At 41.5% G+C, this 15,124-nt stretch overlaps 2 protein-coding genes across 5 annotated transcripts in view; one reads left to right on the top strand and one right to left on the bottom strand.

Annotated features, from left to right (window-relative positions):
• Nucleotides 1-7,160: 7,160 nt before the first annotated feature.
• LOC129817544 (ribonuclease ZC3H12A-like) lies at nt 7,161-12,281 on the top strand. The gene is made up of 5 exons (XM_055872920.1): nt 7,161-7,700; nt 8,875-9,014; nt 9,243-9,477; nt 10,295-10,401; nt 10,946-12,281. The coding sequence occupies exons 1-5, from the start codon at nt 7,369-7,371 to the stop codon at nt 11,956-11,958; spliced, it is 1,827 nt and encodes a 608-aa protein (XP_055728895.1). The 5' UTR covers nt 7,161-7,368; the 3' UTR covers nt 11,959-12,281.
• A 189-nt stretch (nt 12,282-12,470) lies between these two features.
• The window catches only part of LOC129817543 (TGF-beta-activated kinase 1 and MAP3K7-binding protein 2-like), an 80,672-nt gene continuing 78,018 nt past the window's right edge, over nt 12,471-15,124 (bottom strand). For all 4 annotated transcript variants that reach the window (XM_055872917.1, XM_055872918.1, XM_055872916.1 and 1 more), the window contains one exon: nt 12,471-14,663. In XM_055872917.1, the coding sequence (XP_055728892.1) occupies nt 14,524-14,663 (140 nt within the window). In that variant the 3' untranslated portion in view covers nt 12,471-14,523. The remainder of the gene's footprint in view (nt 14,664-15,124) is intronic.

Consider the following 15,124-nt stretch of genomic DNA (forward strand, 5'->3'; position numbering starts at 1 on the left):
GTTTTGGTACCCTTCCCCAGATCTGTGCCTCGACAATCCTGTCTCGGAGCTCTATGGACAATTCCTTCGCCCTCATGGCTTGGTTTTTGCTTTGACATGCACTGTCAACTGTGGAACCTTATATAGACAGGTGTGTGCCTTTTCAAATAATGTCCAATCAATTGAAGTTACAACAGGTGGACTCCAATCAAGTTGTAGAAACATCTCAAGGATAATCAATGGAAACAGGATGCACCTGAGCTAAATGTCAAGTCTCATAGCAAAGGGTCTGAATACTTATAAATATATATATGGTATTTCTGTTTTTATTTTTAATACATTTGAAAAAAAATCTAAAAACCTGTTCACTTTGTCAGTATGCGGTATTGCTTGTAGATTGATGAGAAAAGAAAACATATTTTTAACGTAACAATCTGGAAAAAGTCAAGGGCTCTGAATACTTTCCGAATGCACTGTAAATGAAAACAGTACTGGTTGATAGATTTTTTTTTTAAATTCAATGTATTTTCAACGTTGATTCCACATCACAATACTTTGAAGGAACATTAATTCAACCAGTGTGTGCACATGCAGTGAGTGGGTCAGTTGTAAGAGCTAGGAATGTATTTGTGCAATTAAGCCTTTTGAATAGTAGTTAAAGATAAGGCTAGACAATAACTTATTCGGTCAACAATACAAATCTGCTCAAATGTTAGAAAAACTTCACCCACTTTCAAGTTGTTCTTTTCTACTTTGTTATACAAGACAATCTGATTTAGAATAAATGGCCTGATATCTATTGTTTCTTATGTGCATGGCTGTGCATGAATTTGGCGTCTGATGTTTTCTAGTGTTGATATCTACTGTGATATAAAGTGTTTGTCAGTTCCAGGAAATGTATCAGGTTCTTTTTAAAGGTTCCACCCTCTCACTTATTTCCCCTGTTATCAAATAAATATCAAACAGCTCAGTGAAAGTGGCGAGGGCGGGTCCTCCTGAGACATAGAGCCAGTGGGTGAGTAGGAGGAATAGAGAGCTCTCATTTGCCTTGCCTCCACAACTGTCAAGTGATATTTGATTGCCTCATGTCTTGAGGTTAGTCACAACCACGGTGCGTCCTTTATTGAAAGGGGGAGATCAAGCTGATCCTAACTGTTATAGGCCAATTTCTATTTTGCCCTGTTTATCAAAAGTGGTGATACTTATACACAGCTGGCCCCTCCCAAGATGTTGTGTTGAATGCTCTAAAACAAAGCTTTCTTAGTGTTCAACAAGCTTTCTCTGACCTTAAAACTTCTTAGGGCTGCAATCCCGTTAACGGGATCGATATGACAACAGCCAGTGAAAGTGCAGGGCGCCAAATTCAAACAACAGAAATCTCATAATTAAAATTCATTTTCACAGCCAAAGACAGGAGTCACAAAAAGCAGAAATAGAGATAAAATGAATCACTAACCTTTGATGATCTTCATCAGATGACACTCATAGGACTTCATGTTACACAATATATGTATGTTTTGTTCGATAAAGTTCATATTTATATCCAAAAACCTCAGTTTACATTGGCGCCATGTTCAGAAATGCCTCCCGAATATTCTGAGAAATTGCAGAGAGCCACATCAAATAACAGAATAAACTGTAAACTTTGATGAAAGATACATGTTTTACATAGAATTAAAGATAAACTTGTTCTTAATGCAACAAAAGCAAGCCATACAGTTACCCGCTAAATTGTGGAGTCAACAAAAGTCATAAATAGCATTATAAATCTTCACTTACCTTTGCTGATCTTCGTTGGAATGGACTCCCACTTCCACAAGAAATGTTAGTTTTGTTCGCTAATGTCCATCATTTATGTCCAAATAGCTACTTTTGATAGCGCGTTTGGTAAACAAATCCAAAGTCACGAAGCGCGTTCACTAAAAGCAGACGAAATGTCAAAAAGTTCCGTAACAGTCAGTAGAAACATGTCAAACAATGTATTGAATCAATCTTTAGGATGTTTTTAACATAAATCTTCAATAATGTTCAAAAATTCCTTTGTCTTCAGAAATGCATAGAACAGAGCTCGCTCTCACATGAACGCGCATGGTCAGTGCATGTTCAGCTCATGATAGACCTTACTCAATCCCCTCTCCTTCGGCCCCACTTCACAGTAGAAGCATCAGACAAGGTTCTAAAGACAGACATCTAGTGGAAGCTGTAGGAAGTGCAAACGGACTCATATCCCACTGTGTATTCGATAGGCGATGAGTTGAAAACCTACAAACCTCAGATTTCCCACTTCCTGGTTGGATTTATTTCTCAGGTTTTTGCCTGCCATATGAGTTCTGTTATACCCACAGACATCATTCAAACAGTTTTAGAAACTTCAGATTATTTTCTATCCAATACTAGTAATATTATGCATATATTAGCAACTGGGACTGAAGAGCAGGCAGTCTACTCTGGGCACCTTTTCATCCAAGCTACTCAATACTGCCCCTGCAGCCATAAGAAGTTACTCCAAACACCTCCAAAACAAAGGTAATGTGGTTTGGTAAGAACAATCCCCCTCTCCCCACCGGTGTGATTACTACCACTGAGGGTTTAGAGCTTGAGGTAGTCACCTCATACAAGTACTTGGGAGTATGGCTAGACGGTACACTGTCCTTCTCTCAGCACATATCAAAGCTGCAGGCTAAAGTTAAATCTAGACTTGGTTTCCTCTATCGTAATCGCTCCTCTTTCACCCCAGCTGCAAAACTAACCCTGATTCACGTGACCATCCTACCCATACTAGATTACGGAGACATCATTTATAGATCGGCAGGTAATGATGCTCTCGAGCGGCTAGATGTGCTTTACCATTCGGCCATCAGATTTGTCACCTATTCACCTTATAGGACACATCACTGCACTTTATACTCCTCTGTAAACTGGTCAACTCTGTAAACCCGTCGCAATAAAACCTCTTAGGCCTCACTCCCCCCTATCTGAGATACCTACTACAGCCCTCATCCTCCACATACAACACCCGTTCTGCCAGTCACATTTTGTTAAAGGTCCCCAAAGCACACACATCCCTGGCTCGCTCCTCTTTTCAGTTTGCTGCAGCTATTGACTGGAACGAGCTGCAAAAAACACTCAAACTGGACAGTTTTATTTCCATCTCTTCATTCAAAGACTCAATCATGGGCACTCTTACTGACAGTTGCTGCTTTGCGTGATGTATTGTTGTCTCTACCTTCTTGACTTTGTGCTGTTGTCTGTGCCCAATAATGTTTGTACCATGTTTTGTGCTTCTACCATGTTGTGCTGCTACCATGTGTTGCTACCATGTTATTGTCATGTGGTGTTGCTACCATGCTGTGTTGTCATGTGTTGCTACCATGCTGTGTTGTCATGTGTTGCTGCCATGCTATGTTGTTGTCTTAGGTCTCTCTTTATGTAGTGATGTGGTTTCTCTCTTGTCGTGATGTGGGTTTTGTTCTATTTTTTTTTTATTAGATTTTTTTATCCCAGCCCCCGTCCCTGCAAGAGGCCTTTTGCCTTTTTTATAGGTCGTCTTTGTAAATAAGAATTTGTTCTTAACTGACTTGCCTAGTTAAATAAAGGTTCAATTACTCTTTCATACGCCTACAGCTCAACGTGCTCAAGCCGCCCATATGAGTCATGTGATGATCATGTTGAAGCCTGTTGTCGATGGTGTCACACGTCATGATTACCTGCTGTGTTCCTTCTCCATTTCACCAATGTGTGGAAGAAAAACCATAGCTTTAAAGGAACTGAAAGCACAAATGTGTTTTTTTTCTTTCTCCAATGGTGTAGATCTTACTCACTGTGTATTTACAGTACCTGATTGAAAGTACACCAAGAGGATAGACCAGTAATCAACCTGTGAGGCAGAAACCTATGTTTAGATAATGTACTAAACCTTTATCTTTGTAAAGACCAAACACTTGGAACTGCACTAAAAAGCAGTCATTCATTCATTCACTTAATAGCATATCCATCAAAATAAATCAAATCTACTTGCTCTGTAAAATGAACCTTCCACTTATTTGATTTAGATTAGATTTATTAGGATCCCCATTAGCCAAAGCCAATGGCAACAGCTAGTCTTACTGGGGTCCGACACATAACGAAAAATACATTATAAATAACTTATCCATTTATTCTCAGTACATGCAGGTAGATAAGGATGTTTAAGACACTTTCCTAGGAATCTCTACCAGTTTAACTGCTGTATGTGGAAACTGTTCCTGAGAAAACCGCTGTCATGCATGGCCTACAAGGATGCCTCACCCTAACCAGAAATTTATTTCTTTATTTCTTTAAACATATTCACGAAAATATTCTGTAAATATATCAATCATCAAATGTCTTGTTTTGTCATTAAGTACCTCAAGCATCCACATTGAGAGGTAACTAACCTATTGTATTGTGTCACAATGCAATTTTAATCATCCGAATAAGGTTTACTGTACATTGAGCATTATGCTGTGCTGTATGCATGCATGCAAAATATTTGAACTGTAGCTTGGGTGACCATCATCTGTTGTTCACTCAACTCCTTTGTAACATGATACTATATTGTCCAAATACATGTATTCAATATTTGTCATACGTTTTAAATCTCATGCAAATATGTAGCCTGGGTGTTTTTGCATATTTATGTGTACTGAATAAATATAATGTCCTTGAATCTAAACCTGTATGGCCAAAACATTTAATTTAAGAGCAACTTGACTCTCAAGGGGAGGGATTATGGGTCTGTCTGTTGTCAATCTCATCTGTCAGTTGAGCTGCAGCCACGATTCAGAGAGCGGGTGAGTTTATTGCAGGAGGAAATGGTGTCTGGCATTCCAGAGGGAAATATGTAGTAGTATCAGCCTCTGTGTGTGTGCTGTATCACAAGAAAGACAAGCTCTAGATTTTCAACTAAAGACTTTATTTTGAGAGACATACCACCATGGCATGTTATGCAAATTGAATTATATTTCACCGTTCCTGAAAGCTATTTATCTTGTTTCAGATTCAAAATGATGTGTGTGATAGTGTGTGTACGTCAGTGGAGGCTGCTGAGTGGAGGACGGCTCATAATAATGGCTGGAACGAAGCGAATGAAATTTGATATCATTCCACCTATTCTGCTCCAGCCATTACCACGAGCCCATCCTCCCCAAATAAGGTGCCACATGTGGTGTATGTTGGGGTTATTAAACTTCTGCTTTTACGATATGAATCTAATACATGCTGCTCATATTTCAACAACTAACCTCATATTCAATAGAACTTCACCTACTACTGAACATTATGTAACAGTACAAAGTAAGAACAGTGCTGGGTAACTGGGTAGGTACAGTATCAAGTCTCAGGCAGTCCCACTGTGTTGTAATGCCACACCAGGAAGATCAGAGAAAGAGGGGAAGAACTCTTAAGGGCTTACCTATAACAAGCTGCATTCTGACCCAAACTCTGTATTGGGCTCAGATGAGGAAGTGAAATGATTGCATTTGTCTTTTGCTTCCTTGCTGGCATTGGTCTGAACAAAGTCTCTGGAGACTTCCTCATATGACTAATAAGAGTACACACAGGTTCTGTCTTTCCATGAGATTGACGCTCTCTCACACACATCAACAGGTTCTCCACCAGACAAGCAGGCTGATTGATGCTCCTTCTAACTGCCACTCACTGGAACTGTAAGTAGAGAGAGAGAGAGAGAGAGGGAGCAGAATAAGCACACAGTCCACCTAATATCCAAATCTTGTTCAGTTGCAAAGGTTTACTGTATGTAAATGTTTGTAACTTCTTAGAGCTGATATAATTTATTTTGGTAGTGTTGGTTTCTTTGCTAGTTCACTGGGATTGTCTTTATGTTGTGTGCTTGAGAGTTTGGCAAGTGTTCATTTCAACTACCACACAGTTCGCAGCGAGTGTTCAGTGAGACACAAAGTGTGTGACCGTTGTAAGACAGGCGTGGGAAGCCTCATACTCTGCATTCAGGACTGTGTCTAGTCTTGTAGAGGTTGTGCAGAAAGGGTGTTCTGGTTTGAGATGCAGCGGTGAGAGAGGATGTGGTTAGAAGTAGATTGTTCAAACTATTCAGAGGTATAAGATCAACAACCCTAATCTCACTTTTGTCACGTGCAAATGAGTGGGGTGTGGGGTATCGTAACCCATATTTATCTTGGAATTATCACCCCTATATAGTTGTGGATTAACTGGCATGATATGCTTCTCCATTAGAGTTTACTTGTAAACTGAGCAATGTTTATCTTAGCCTGACATTTTCTTCCTTATTCTCCAAGAGGCTTTTATGATGTATCAATAAACATTAAACACGTCTCTTATCAAACTCCTGTCAGGTCTGTTGGGTCTACTCTGTCTAAGGTTGTCACCTGTTGTATTCAGCGCATGTGACAAATAAAATTAGATTTGATCTTGAAAACACCAGTGCCTTTCAAATTTGAATGCGGCCGGGATGAAGGGGTGCTCTTAAAGAACATATGGGGCATATACGTGTGTGTGTGTGTGTGTGTGTGTGTGTGTGTGTGTGTGTGTGTGTGTGTGTGTGTGTGTGTGTGTGTGTGTGTGTGTGTGTGTAACACTGCATGTAACACTGTCACCATGATAGTCCACGATTGGTGAAAAATACATACCTGAAGCTTTTAACACTTTCTAAATATGTTGCTATTCTTAGATTCCATAGGCCTACCCAGAATAGAAGGTAAAGGGTGTGGTGAAGGTATGCACAGCATGTCACTTTTCTACCTTTTATACTCAGTCATTAGTAGAGTCACTTTGTAAAATAATTATTGGGGTTTTCCAGACCACTAAATGGAGGATGTGTCTGACTGGACTGGTGTAAAGTATTTGCGAAACAAATATCCTAAAACATTTCTGTTTTGGTTCAAAGAGAGGAATATCCTCATTAATTCCGGTGGTCTATATTTGTTATGACAACGGACGCCAGTTGTATCAAACACTTTATTTAAGTTCACCTGAGCATATAGGGGCTTTCTAGACCAGTATGACGTGAGCGTCTGCGTGCAGTCATGAGACTGGCGGCGCGAGCAGCCGATTCTATCCCTGTGCAGTGTGCACCTAACCACATTGAAAGTGTCTGAAAGCCCCGTGACCTCCACCATGCTTCTTCATGTGTTTACAGAGTTGAGGCTGCCTCACCCCCCCCCCCCCCCCCCCCCCCCCCCCCCTGGCCTTCCTGCACCTGTCAGATCTTCCAAAACTGATGCTGTTGTTGTGGAAACCGTGATGAAGTGATAGAAAAGGAAGACGAGGAGGATTCCCCAACAGACAGAGTCCTGACAAGAGCCTGGAAGGACACTACTACTAGACACTGACAGACCTGAGGCAGTGTGCCACACTGAGCTGAGGACCAGCAGCATGGAACAGCAGCATGGAAAAGTGGAGCGCTTCCTCAAGCTGGGTTACTCCCATAGTGACATTGTGCGTGTGCTAGAGAGCCTGCGTCATGACGCCCAGACCAACGAAATACTGGAGGAGCTGATCAAGACCTGCCAAATCACCACTACAACAACCACCACCACCCCATCCATACCATCCAGTCGCTCAGCCCACTCCAGCCCACAGCTGGTCCCTCGAGGCTGCAGCTCTCCCCAACCCAGCCAGTCCCTACGGCCCAGCTCAGCTACAGACAGGGATCCCACTTTGGGATTCAGACCGGTGGTAATTGATGGAAGCAATGTGGCCATGAGGTGAGAGTACTACTTCATTTTGGACTATAGGAATTTTAGCATTAAATAGATAAAGACAGAGTATTAAATAAAATGCTGGCACTAATTAAGCTAATGTATGTACTAATGAAAACATAACACCATATAGCGATTTATCTGGTCACCCATAGCACCTGTATTGTCAGATGTGTTATAACAATAGTGAAAAGCACATGCTACAAATACTTTGAAATAATCAACAGGTGATAGAGGGAGGTGTTGACACTACAGCCCGAAACTGAGAGGAACAAAACGAGAAGTTCACTTCTCATAAATCAGATGTTATTTTGTCCAAAACAGATCACGTGTCTCAAACTAAAGCTGGGGGGGCGGGGGGGGGGGGGGGGGGGGGGGGGGCGGGGGGGGGGTGAACTTTGAAGGATTCTACTTCTCAGGCAAACTCACTCCTCTTACTCAAATGAACTCTGGCATAAATCTCAGTGACAGTTTGCTTACAAAGCAGCCTTTGATTACTCAAGTCCTGAGTTTCCTTGTTCCTAAAGGTCTCTGTCCCTAAAGCTTTAACTCCAAACACTACCTAAACTTTCTAAGCAAAGTACATCTTTCTACTAATGATTGTGTATTTTCTATAACCTGTACTATTGTTGTTGGGTTCGGTGCCCTGCCCCAGTGGCTTTATAAGGCAACAATGTCTTATCTTTGGTGTCCTGTCATGCAAAGTTGCCTACCACTTCCTGATGGTTGAGTGCAGGGAAACCCCACGCTATATATAGTGCTGTATGTATAGGCAAATGATCCACTCCCTGTGATCTGCTGTCAGTCAGGGTCTGGGAGGCCTTATAGCACCATAGGTCTTAGGCCTGTCTAAAGTATTGCTGGAGACATCGCACCACTAATAGGATGCTGCAGCTCACATGTGATACAAGGTTACAAAAGTGTAACATTATATCTTCTCCAAGACTTTCTGTTATTCCAGTTTTTGGTCATTGGGGAGATAGTTTTCACTTTAGACTTGTTTCTGGGATTAAAGGACACACAACAGTCTCTTTGCTTGGGCTATGCAAAAGAGTTCACATGAATTGGAGTAGGTGAGTCACACAGCTAGCTGGCTTCCTGAAAAGGAAGAAGAGACGTGGCAGTCGTTTTAGAACTGAAAAAGGGAAGCTAATGTTTACTGTGGCTCCTGTCTTTGCAGCCATGGCAACAAGCAAGTGTTTTCGTGCCGGGGGCTGTTGCTGGCAGTCAGGTGGTTTTTGGAGAGAGGTATCCGTGACATCACAGTGTTCGTGCCTCTGTGGAGAAAGGAGCAACCCCGTCCTGAAGCCCCCATGACAGGTAGGACACACCTGTTATACTATCTGACCAGGGCTAGATGGCACTGTGGAGCCACAGGTCACCAACACACTGAGCTCCTACACCATACAGTATTGATGGTCTTTTATAACTGAGAATTGTTGTTTACACCCTGTATGCTGTGCACTACTTTCTTGTCTTTTAAATGATTGATATGATACAATCCATCAAGTCTATGGAACTCTAACCTCTCGTCACGTGACCCTGCAGATCAGCACATCCTCCATGAGCTGGAGAAGAGAAAGATCCTGGTGTACACCCCGTCACGCTGCGTCAACGGGAAGAGAGTGGTGTGTTACGACGACCGCTACATCATCAAACTAGCCTACGAGTCCGATGGCATCGTTGTGTCCAATGACAACTACAGAGATCTGCAGATAGAGAAACCAGAGTGGAAGACATTCATAGAGGAAAGGCTGTTGATGTACAGCTTCGCCAATGACAAGTAAGTCCCAACACTAAGACTTACAGCATCTAAGAGGGCATCTGATGCAGGGCCTATAAGGAGGATATATGAGCAAATGAGAGATGGTATACCACCTGTTCCACCACCTACAAAATCCCTCCTGCTTATATACTTGTAATACATCTGTAATGAAGACATGACTTCAAGAGTTTTGGGCATCATGTTTACATCATATTCATATGACTTTATATTCAAGGTTCATGTTTACATCCTATTCATATGACTTTATATTCAAGGTTCATGTTTACATCATATTCATATGACTTTATATTCAAGGTTCATGTTTACATCATATTCATATGACTTTATACTCAAGGTTCATGTTTACATCATATTCATATGACTTTATATTCAAGGTTCATGTTTACATCATATTCATATGACTTTATATTCAAGGTTCATGTTTACATCATATTCATTTGACTTTATACTCAAGGTTCATGTTTACATCCTATTCATATGACTTTATATTCAAGGTTCATGTTTACATCATATTCATATGACTTTATATTCAAGGTTCATGTTTACATCATATTCATTTGACTTTATACTCAAGGTTCATGTTTACATCATATTCATATGACTTTATATTCAAGGTTCATGTTTACATCATATTCATTTGACTTTATACTCAAGGTTCATGTTTACATCCTATTCATATGACTTTATATTCAAGGTTCATGTTTACATCATATTCATATGACTTTATATTCAAGGTTCATGTTTACATCATATTCATTTGACTTTATATTCAAGGTTCATTTTTACATCATATTCATATGACTTTATACTCAAGGTTCATGCCTCCTGATGATCCTCTGGGAAGGAATGGCCCAACAATTGACAACTTTCTGAGAATAAAGCAGTGGACCCCAGAAAACAAGAAGGAGCGTTGCCCGTATGGTTGGTAGATATTTTACAATACACACTTTTATTTTCAGTTTCCTACCTCATTCACCTGGGGGTTTTGACTGTAACTCATCCAATGTGAGCCAGCTGAGCTGGATTTGATTTGTAGTTTGTGACTAGTAGTTGGGTCAGTTGTGATTTCATTTGGCTGCCTGTCAGTCGGCTGTTGGCAATGAGAGAGCAGCACCACTCCAAGGCTACAGCACAGCGCCACTCACAAACAAAATACCTTATTATCAACACCCAGGATAATAGAGCTAACGGCAGGCCTGGGATTATTCCTGTCAGAGGAGTACAACGGACCCTCATAGCACTCTGCCGTGTACCTAGTGGAACAAAAACAGGCTGGAGACTAGACATATTTTGTTTGCTTTGCTAAGTGTGTTTACAGTACTAAAGAAGGGGGGAAGAGGGCTTTACAGTGAGTGCTCTCAGACAGACACACATCCTAGTTGACAGTCTGTTTAAAGAGTTACAGGGTTATATATGTGAGCCATGTTTTTGAAAGCTCATAAATATTCCTTATGTTTCTTTCCAGGGAAGAAGTGTACTTATGGAGTGAAGTGCAAGTTCTACCACCCAGAGCGCTCCAACCAATCGCAGCTGTCTGTAGCAGATGAGCTTAGAGCCAAGAGCAAACCTGCTGCTCTGACAGACAGGGAGTGGTCATTTCTCCCCTCAGGCCTCGGCCAGGAGGCCCATATCTACACATCCCTTTATGAGCCGGATCACACTACTAATCATCTACACAGATATCCTTCCACACCGCCTCACCTTAGAAAAAATGAACATTCCCATTCCCACAGGGCTTCACCAAGTGATCAGTTCACCGGCCAGAGAGAAACAGGCAGCCCAGCTCTCCACCACAAGTCCAGCCACCACTTCTGCCCCAGCCCAGACACTGACGAGGCCTTTGGCTCCATGGAGGCCTCCCTGTCCAGACTATATGTTCAGGACCAGACAAACAACACCAAGGGGCCCGGGGTGTCTTACACATACAGCAGCGGGGTGGCCGGCTGCAGCCAGGGCAGTGGGGACGTCTACCCCTCCAGCACTTACAGCAGCCACAGTCACTGCAGCAACACACAGAGGCTCAGCCTGGGTGGGCCTTCCTCGGGAGTCCACTATGCCCCCCAAAGACTGCTACAGTGTGGCTGTGACCACTCACAGAGCTGTGAGTGCAGTCGGTGCATGTACGGCCACCAGCATCTCCAGCCACAGCTAAGAAAGAGCTCCTATGTTGTTCACAGTAACCCCATCCATTTCACAGAGCAGCAGTACTTTCAGAGTCCTCCCCCACAAAGGCAGAGTCATAGCCTCCCAGAACACAGCCTGGGACAGGGCCTCTCTGGTGAGATAGTGGAGATGACCAGGTCCAATGAAGGTAAAGCTCCAGAGAGTGAGCAGAGGAAGAGTGTGAAGAACCAGCTCAGCACCCTCTTCCCCCCCAGCATGGTAGACTATGTGATGAGTCTGTACCCACACACCCTCAACAAGTCAGAGCTGGTTCCTCTGATCCAGAGGTTCAGAACCAGCCACGTTCCCTTCTAACATGCAAGACCTTTCTCTGTAAGCATTAAACACAGTAGTTCTTCCTCAGCAGACTAAACAACCTTGAAAATGTAGCAGTCTGTGCTGAATTTCCTATGTATGTATAAGTCAAGTGCAATGCACTACCATCTCCTGAATGATGCTAGTTCATTTTGAATCTAGCATTGACTTAAAGATTATCAAAGCAGCATGTGTTGTTTTAACATGTAGCCTCAAACTGAGGGAAGCTATTCGACAAAATGGGTGTTAGCCTGTACGGTATGCAGAATAATACTGTCCTTGTCATTTGTTTGTTGTCCATATTAAACATAAGTCCTTGAAAATTGTCTGATGATCTGTCTCATTTACCAATTTACACTGCCAAGCTTCCTGAACTTTATCATACCAACTATTTTAGGTCTCTACTACCATCTACTGGAGTGAGGAGATGTGACAATCGTCATCACATCACTGCAAGCCAACAACCAATGGAATGGAATCAAAATGTGGAATATCTAGTAAGAAATCCAGAATTTCAGAATAGATTTTTATTTATTTTTTACAAATAACTTATCTGTTACAAAGACAGTTTTCCCAGCTAAAATCAAAAAAACACTTTAGTTATCCAAATTAGTATTTTTTTTATGAATAAAACATTTAACCGACTTCACACCGAGCTGCAGATAAAGCTGAACAATTTGTTTCTTTGGGGTTTTTACAGATTTTTTTTTTTTTATAAGTGCTTAAGAGACAACTAAGAATTTGGCTTCTACCTAATCAGTTTTTGACAATACTAAGCTTTGGTAAAAAAAAAAAGACATCTTAATTTGTGACTGCATAGATTATCAATACAAATGCCATTCTAAGGCAGTAATGTGTGGCAGCATTTCACAACGTGAAAAACAAACAATAATAACCTATTCCACAATTAAGGTAAAATCATTACAATGGTAAACTTTTAAACTATCCTCATGAAAAAACAGCTCACAGGACAAATTAAACCAAATAAAAACATGATTATACAATGAGGACAGACACTATTTTGTCTCACTTTATTGGAAATATAACAATGGCACTGTCCTTATTGTTTTTTATTAGAGGAGATATTCTAAACTTCTGGCCAGGGGGAGATACGCTAAAGCACATACCTACATAAATATCTGCTGATTTAAAAGAGGAATACTTAAAAACATATTCATTTGGAACACTTACCCAATTTATACTGCATAGCAAAATATTTTGATTCTGAAAGCCCTCAGGAAACAGTCGCCTTCCACCAAGCTGTACATGGGCCTTAACACCTTAATACAATTACCAAAGTCTTTCTTTCATCCGCCCTCGAAAGCTTCTATTCTGATGCAAGTTTTAGGATGAACTGTAAAATTCATGCGTCTCTTGGCACTGAGGTGTAAAAGTCCCCAAATATTAAACCTACATTCCAGTTGTCAGATAAGATGGCAGTTTATCATTCTGATTATGAGCTTTTTTCACCTGTCCAAGAGCTCTTGCATCCTAAAAAAAACTCCTCCATCTTTCTTTTGACTTTGCTGCATCTGCAGATCGTACACAGGAAATTCAGCATATACACAAGCGATGAACGACAGACTGAGCGGAAGAAGCTTCATGACTGCATAGTTTTCATTCAACTGCTCCTCTTTTTTCCACAATGCTTCAATTCTCACAGAAATCAAGTAAAAAGCTTAAAAGGGACACCGTGCTTATTGGTTTGAAAGAAAATGGAAACAAAACAAGACAAAACAAAGTAAATCAAGTCTATAAAGCTATACTTACAGGAAATACAAGTGATTCATAGTGAGAAAGAAGGCATTTAAGGCACATTCAAAAATGATGTACAGTAAAAAGCATAAAGGTATTTCCTCCCTCCATGTACTGTACACATAAAGCATGCAATTGAGTTTCCGTTCTTTTTACTCTCGATTGAAGAGACGCAGATTGATAAGGGACATTACAGAAGACGAGAGAAAAGTTTTGGTGGCAGTAAGTTTCCCCCTGTCATCCTCTAGAAACAGCAACCAAACAAATTGTCAACAAGTAGTCTGTTAGTTTTCCCTTCAGGTGTGAGGTGACGGCTGACCAAAGTTCCCATTCCTGATTAGGCCATCACAGAAGAAAAAAATAATCAGCAAATGCACGTTGGCACCCATGTTGGCTTACGTGTTTGTGTGTGCCAACACACTGCAGGACAACTTGTTAATACTGTATATGGAAGCAGCGAGGCATCCCCAGGGGTAAAGTCGCCTGCCGAGCGTTGAGTAGGAGGAGGGAGAGGGGGGTGAACCCACGCATGCAGAGACTCCAAGGTGAGGTATCATCCAACTCTGCTGGCTTAGTAAAGTAACACAACCTGTAAACACTATCCAGTCAAGCCTTCAATGGATAGCATTCTACAAACCTTGGAGGAGGGGGGAAAGAAACAGTCCCAAAATGGAAAAAACTACAAACCCCTGTCCATTCATTTTCTTACCACTAGAAAAAGAAAGAAAAAAACAGTCTTTTCTAATGTAGTTTCTTTGATTCGCATTAAAAAGTGAAGCGGGCTGTTGGTATTGTTGGCGTCTTTGTGGCTCAGAAGTGCCGTGGGAACTCGCACTGTTCACAGCGGTTGAGGGCGGGGTGGTTGAGGAAGGTGCAGGCCGTGCAGCTCCACTGCGTCCCCTCGTCTTCCTCCTGGTCTGCTACAGTCTTAACGCTCCTACTGCTCGACTCTGGATGGAGGGAGGGAAGGAAAGAGAGCGGTAGACGGAGAGGAGTTAGTCACCCAACAGACTCCAGAGATAAACACACAGACACACAGTCAGCTGTAGAACATCAATCAAAATGGGGTCAGACTGTCAAGGGTTGTTCCTTCAAATTATACCCTTGAATATTAGGGGTGTATCTAGCTATCACCATATACAGCGCTGTTTTGGTTTCTGCAATAAAATAGGAAATTTTGTACTTGCACCACTGATGGGTTGAATTGGCAGTTGTTGGTAGTTGGTGAATCACTCTGGTTCTTTCACTCTCCAGGATGTGTATTGCACAAGAAAACGCTTATTGCTAAGGAAGTATCAGAGTGCTAGGAGAATCCTATCAAATGTTAAAAAAGCAACAACATGCAAACCTCTCATCAACAAATGTCAATGGTGCTTTCTTTGTGTGAAATGGCAAAATTCTGTCTGAAGGT

This window comes from Salvelinus fontinalis, chromosome 20, assembly GCF_029448725.1.
Source record: "Salvelinus fontinalis isolate EN_2023a chromosome 20, ASM2944872v1, whole genome shotgun sequence".
Lineage (NCBI taxonomy): Eukaryota > Metazoa > Chordata > Actinopteri > Salmoniformes > Salmonidae > Salvelinus > Salvelinus fontinalis.

What these genes read in the sequence shown, in the direction of transcription:
- LOC129817544 (XM_055872920.1), top strand. Translation starts at nt 7,369, where the DNA reads ATGGAACAGCAGCATGGAAAAGTGGAGCGCTTCCTCAAGCTGGGTTAC. An exon ending in GGAAGCAATGTGGCCATGAG is followed by an intron (nt 7,701 to 8,874) that starts GTGAGAGTACTA and finishes CTGTCTTTGCAG; the next exon opens with CCATGGCAACAAGCAAGTGT. An exon ending in TACAGCTTCGCCAATGACAA is followed by an intron (nt 9,478 to 10,294) that starts GTAAGTCCCAAC and finishes TTTATACTCAAG; the next exon opens with GTTCATGCCTCCTGATGATC.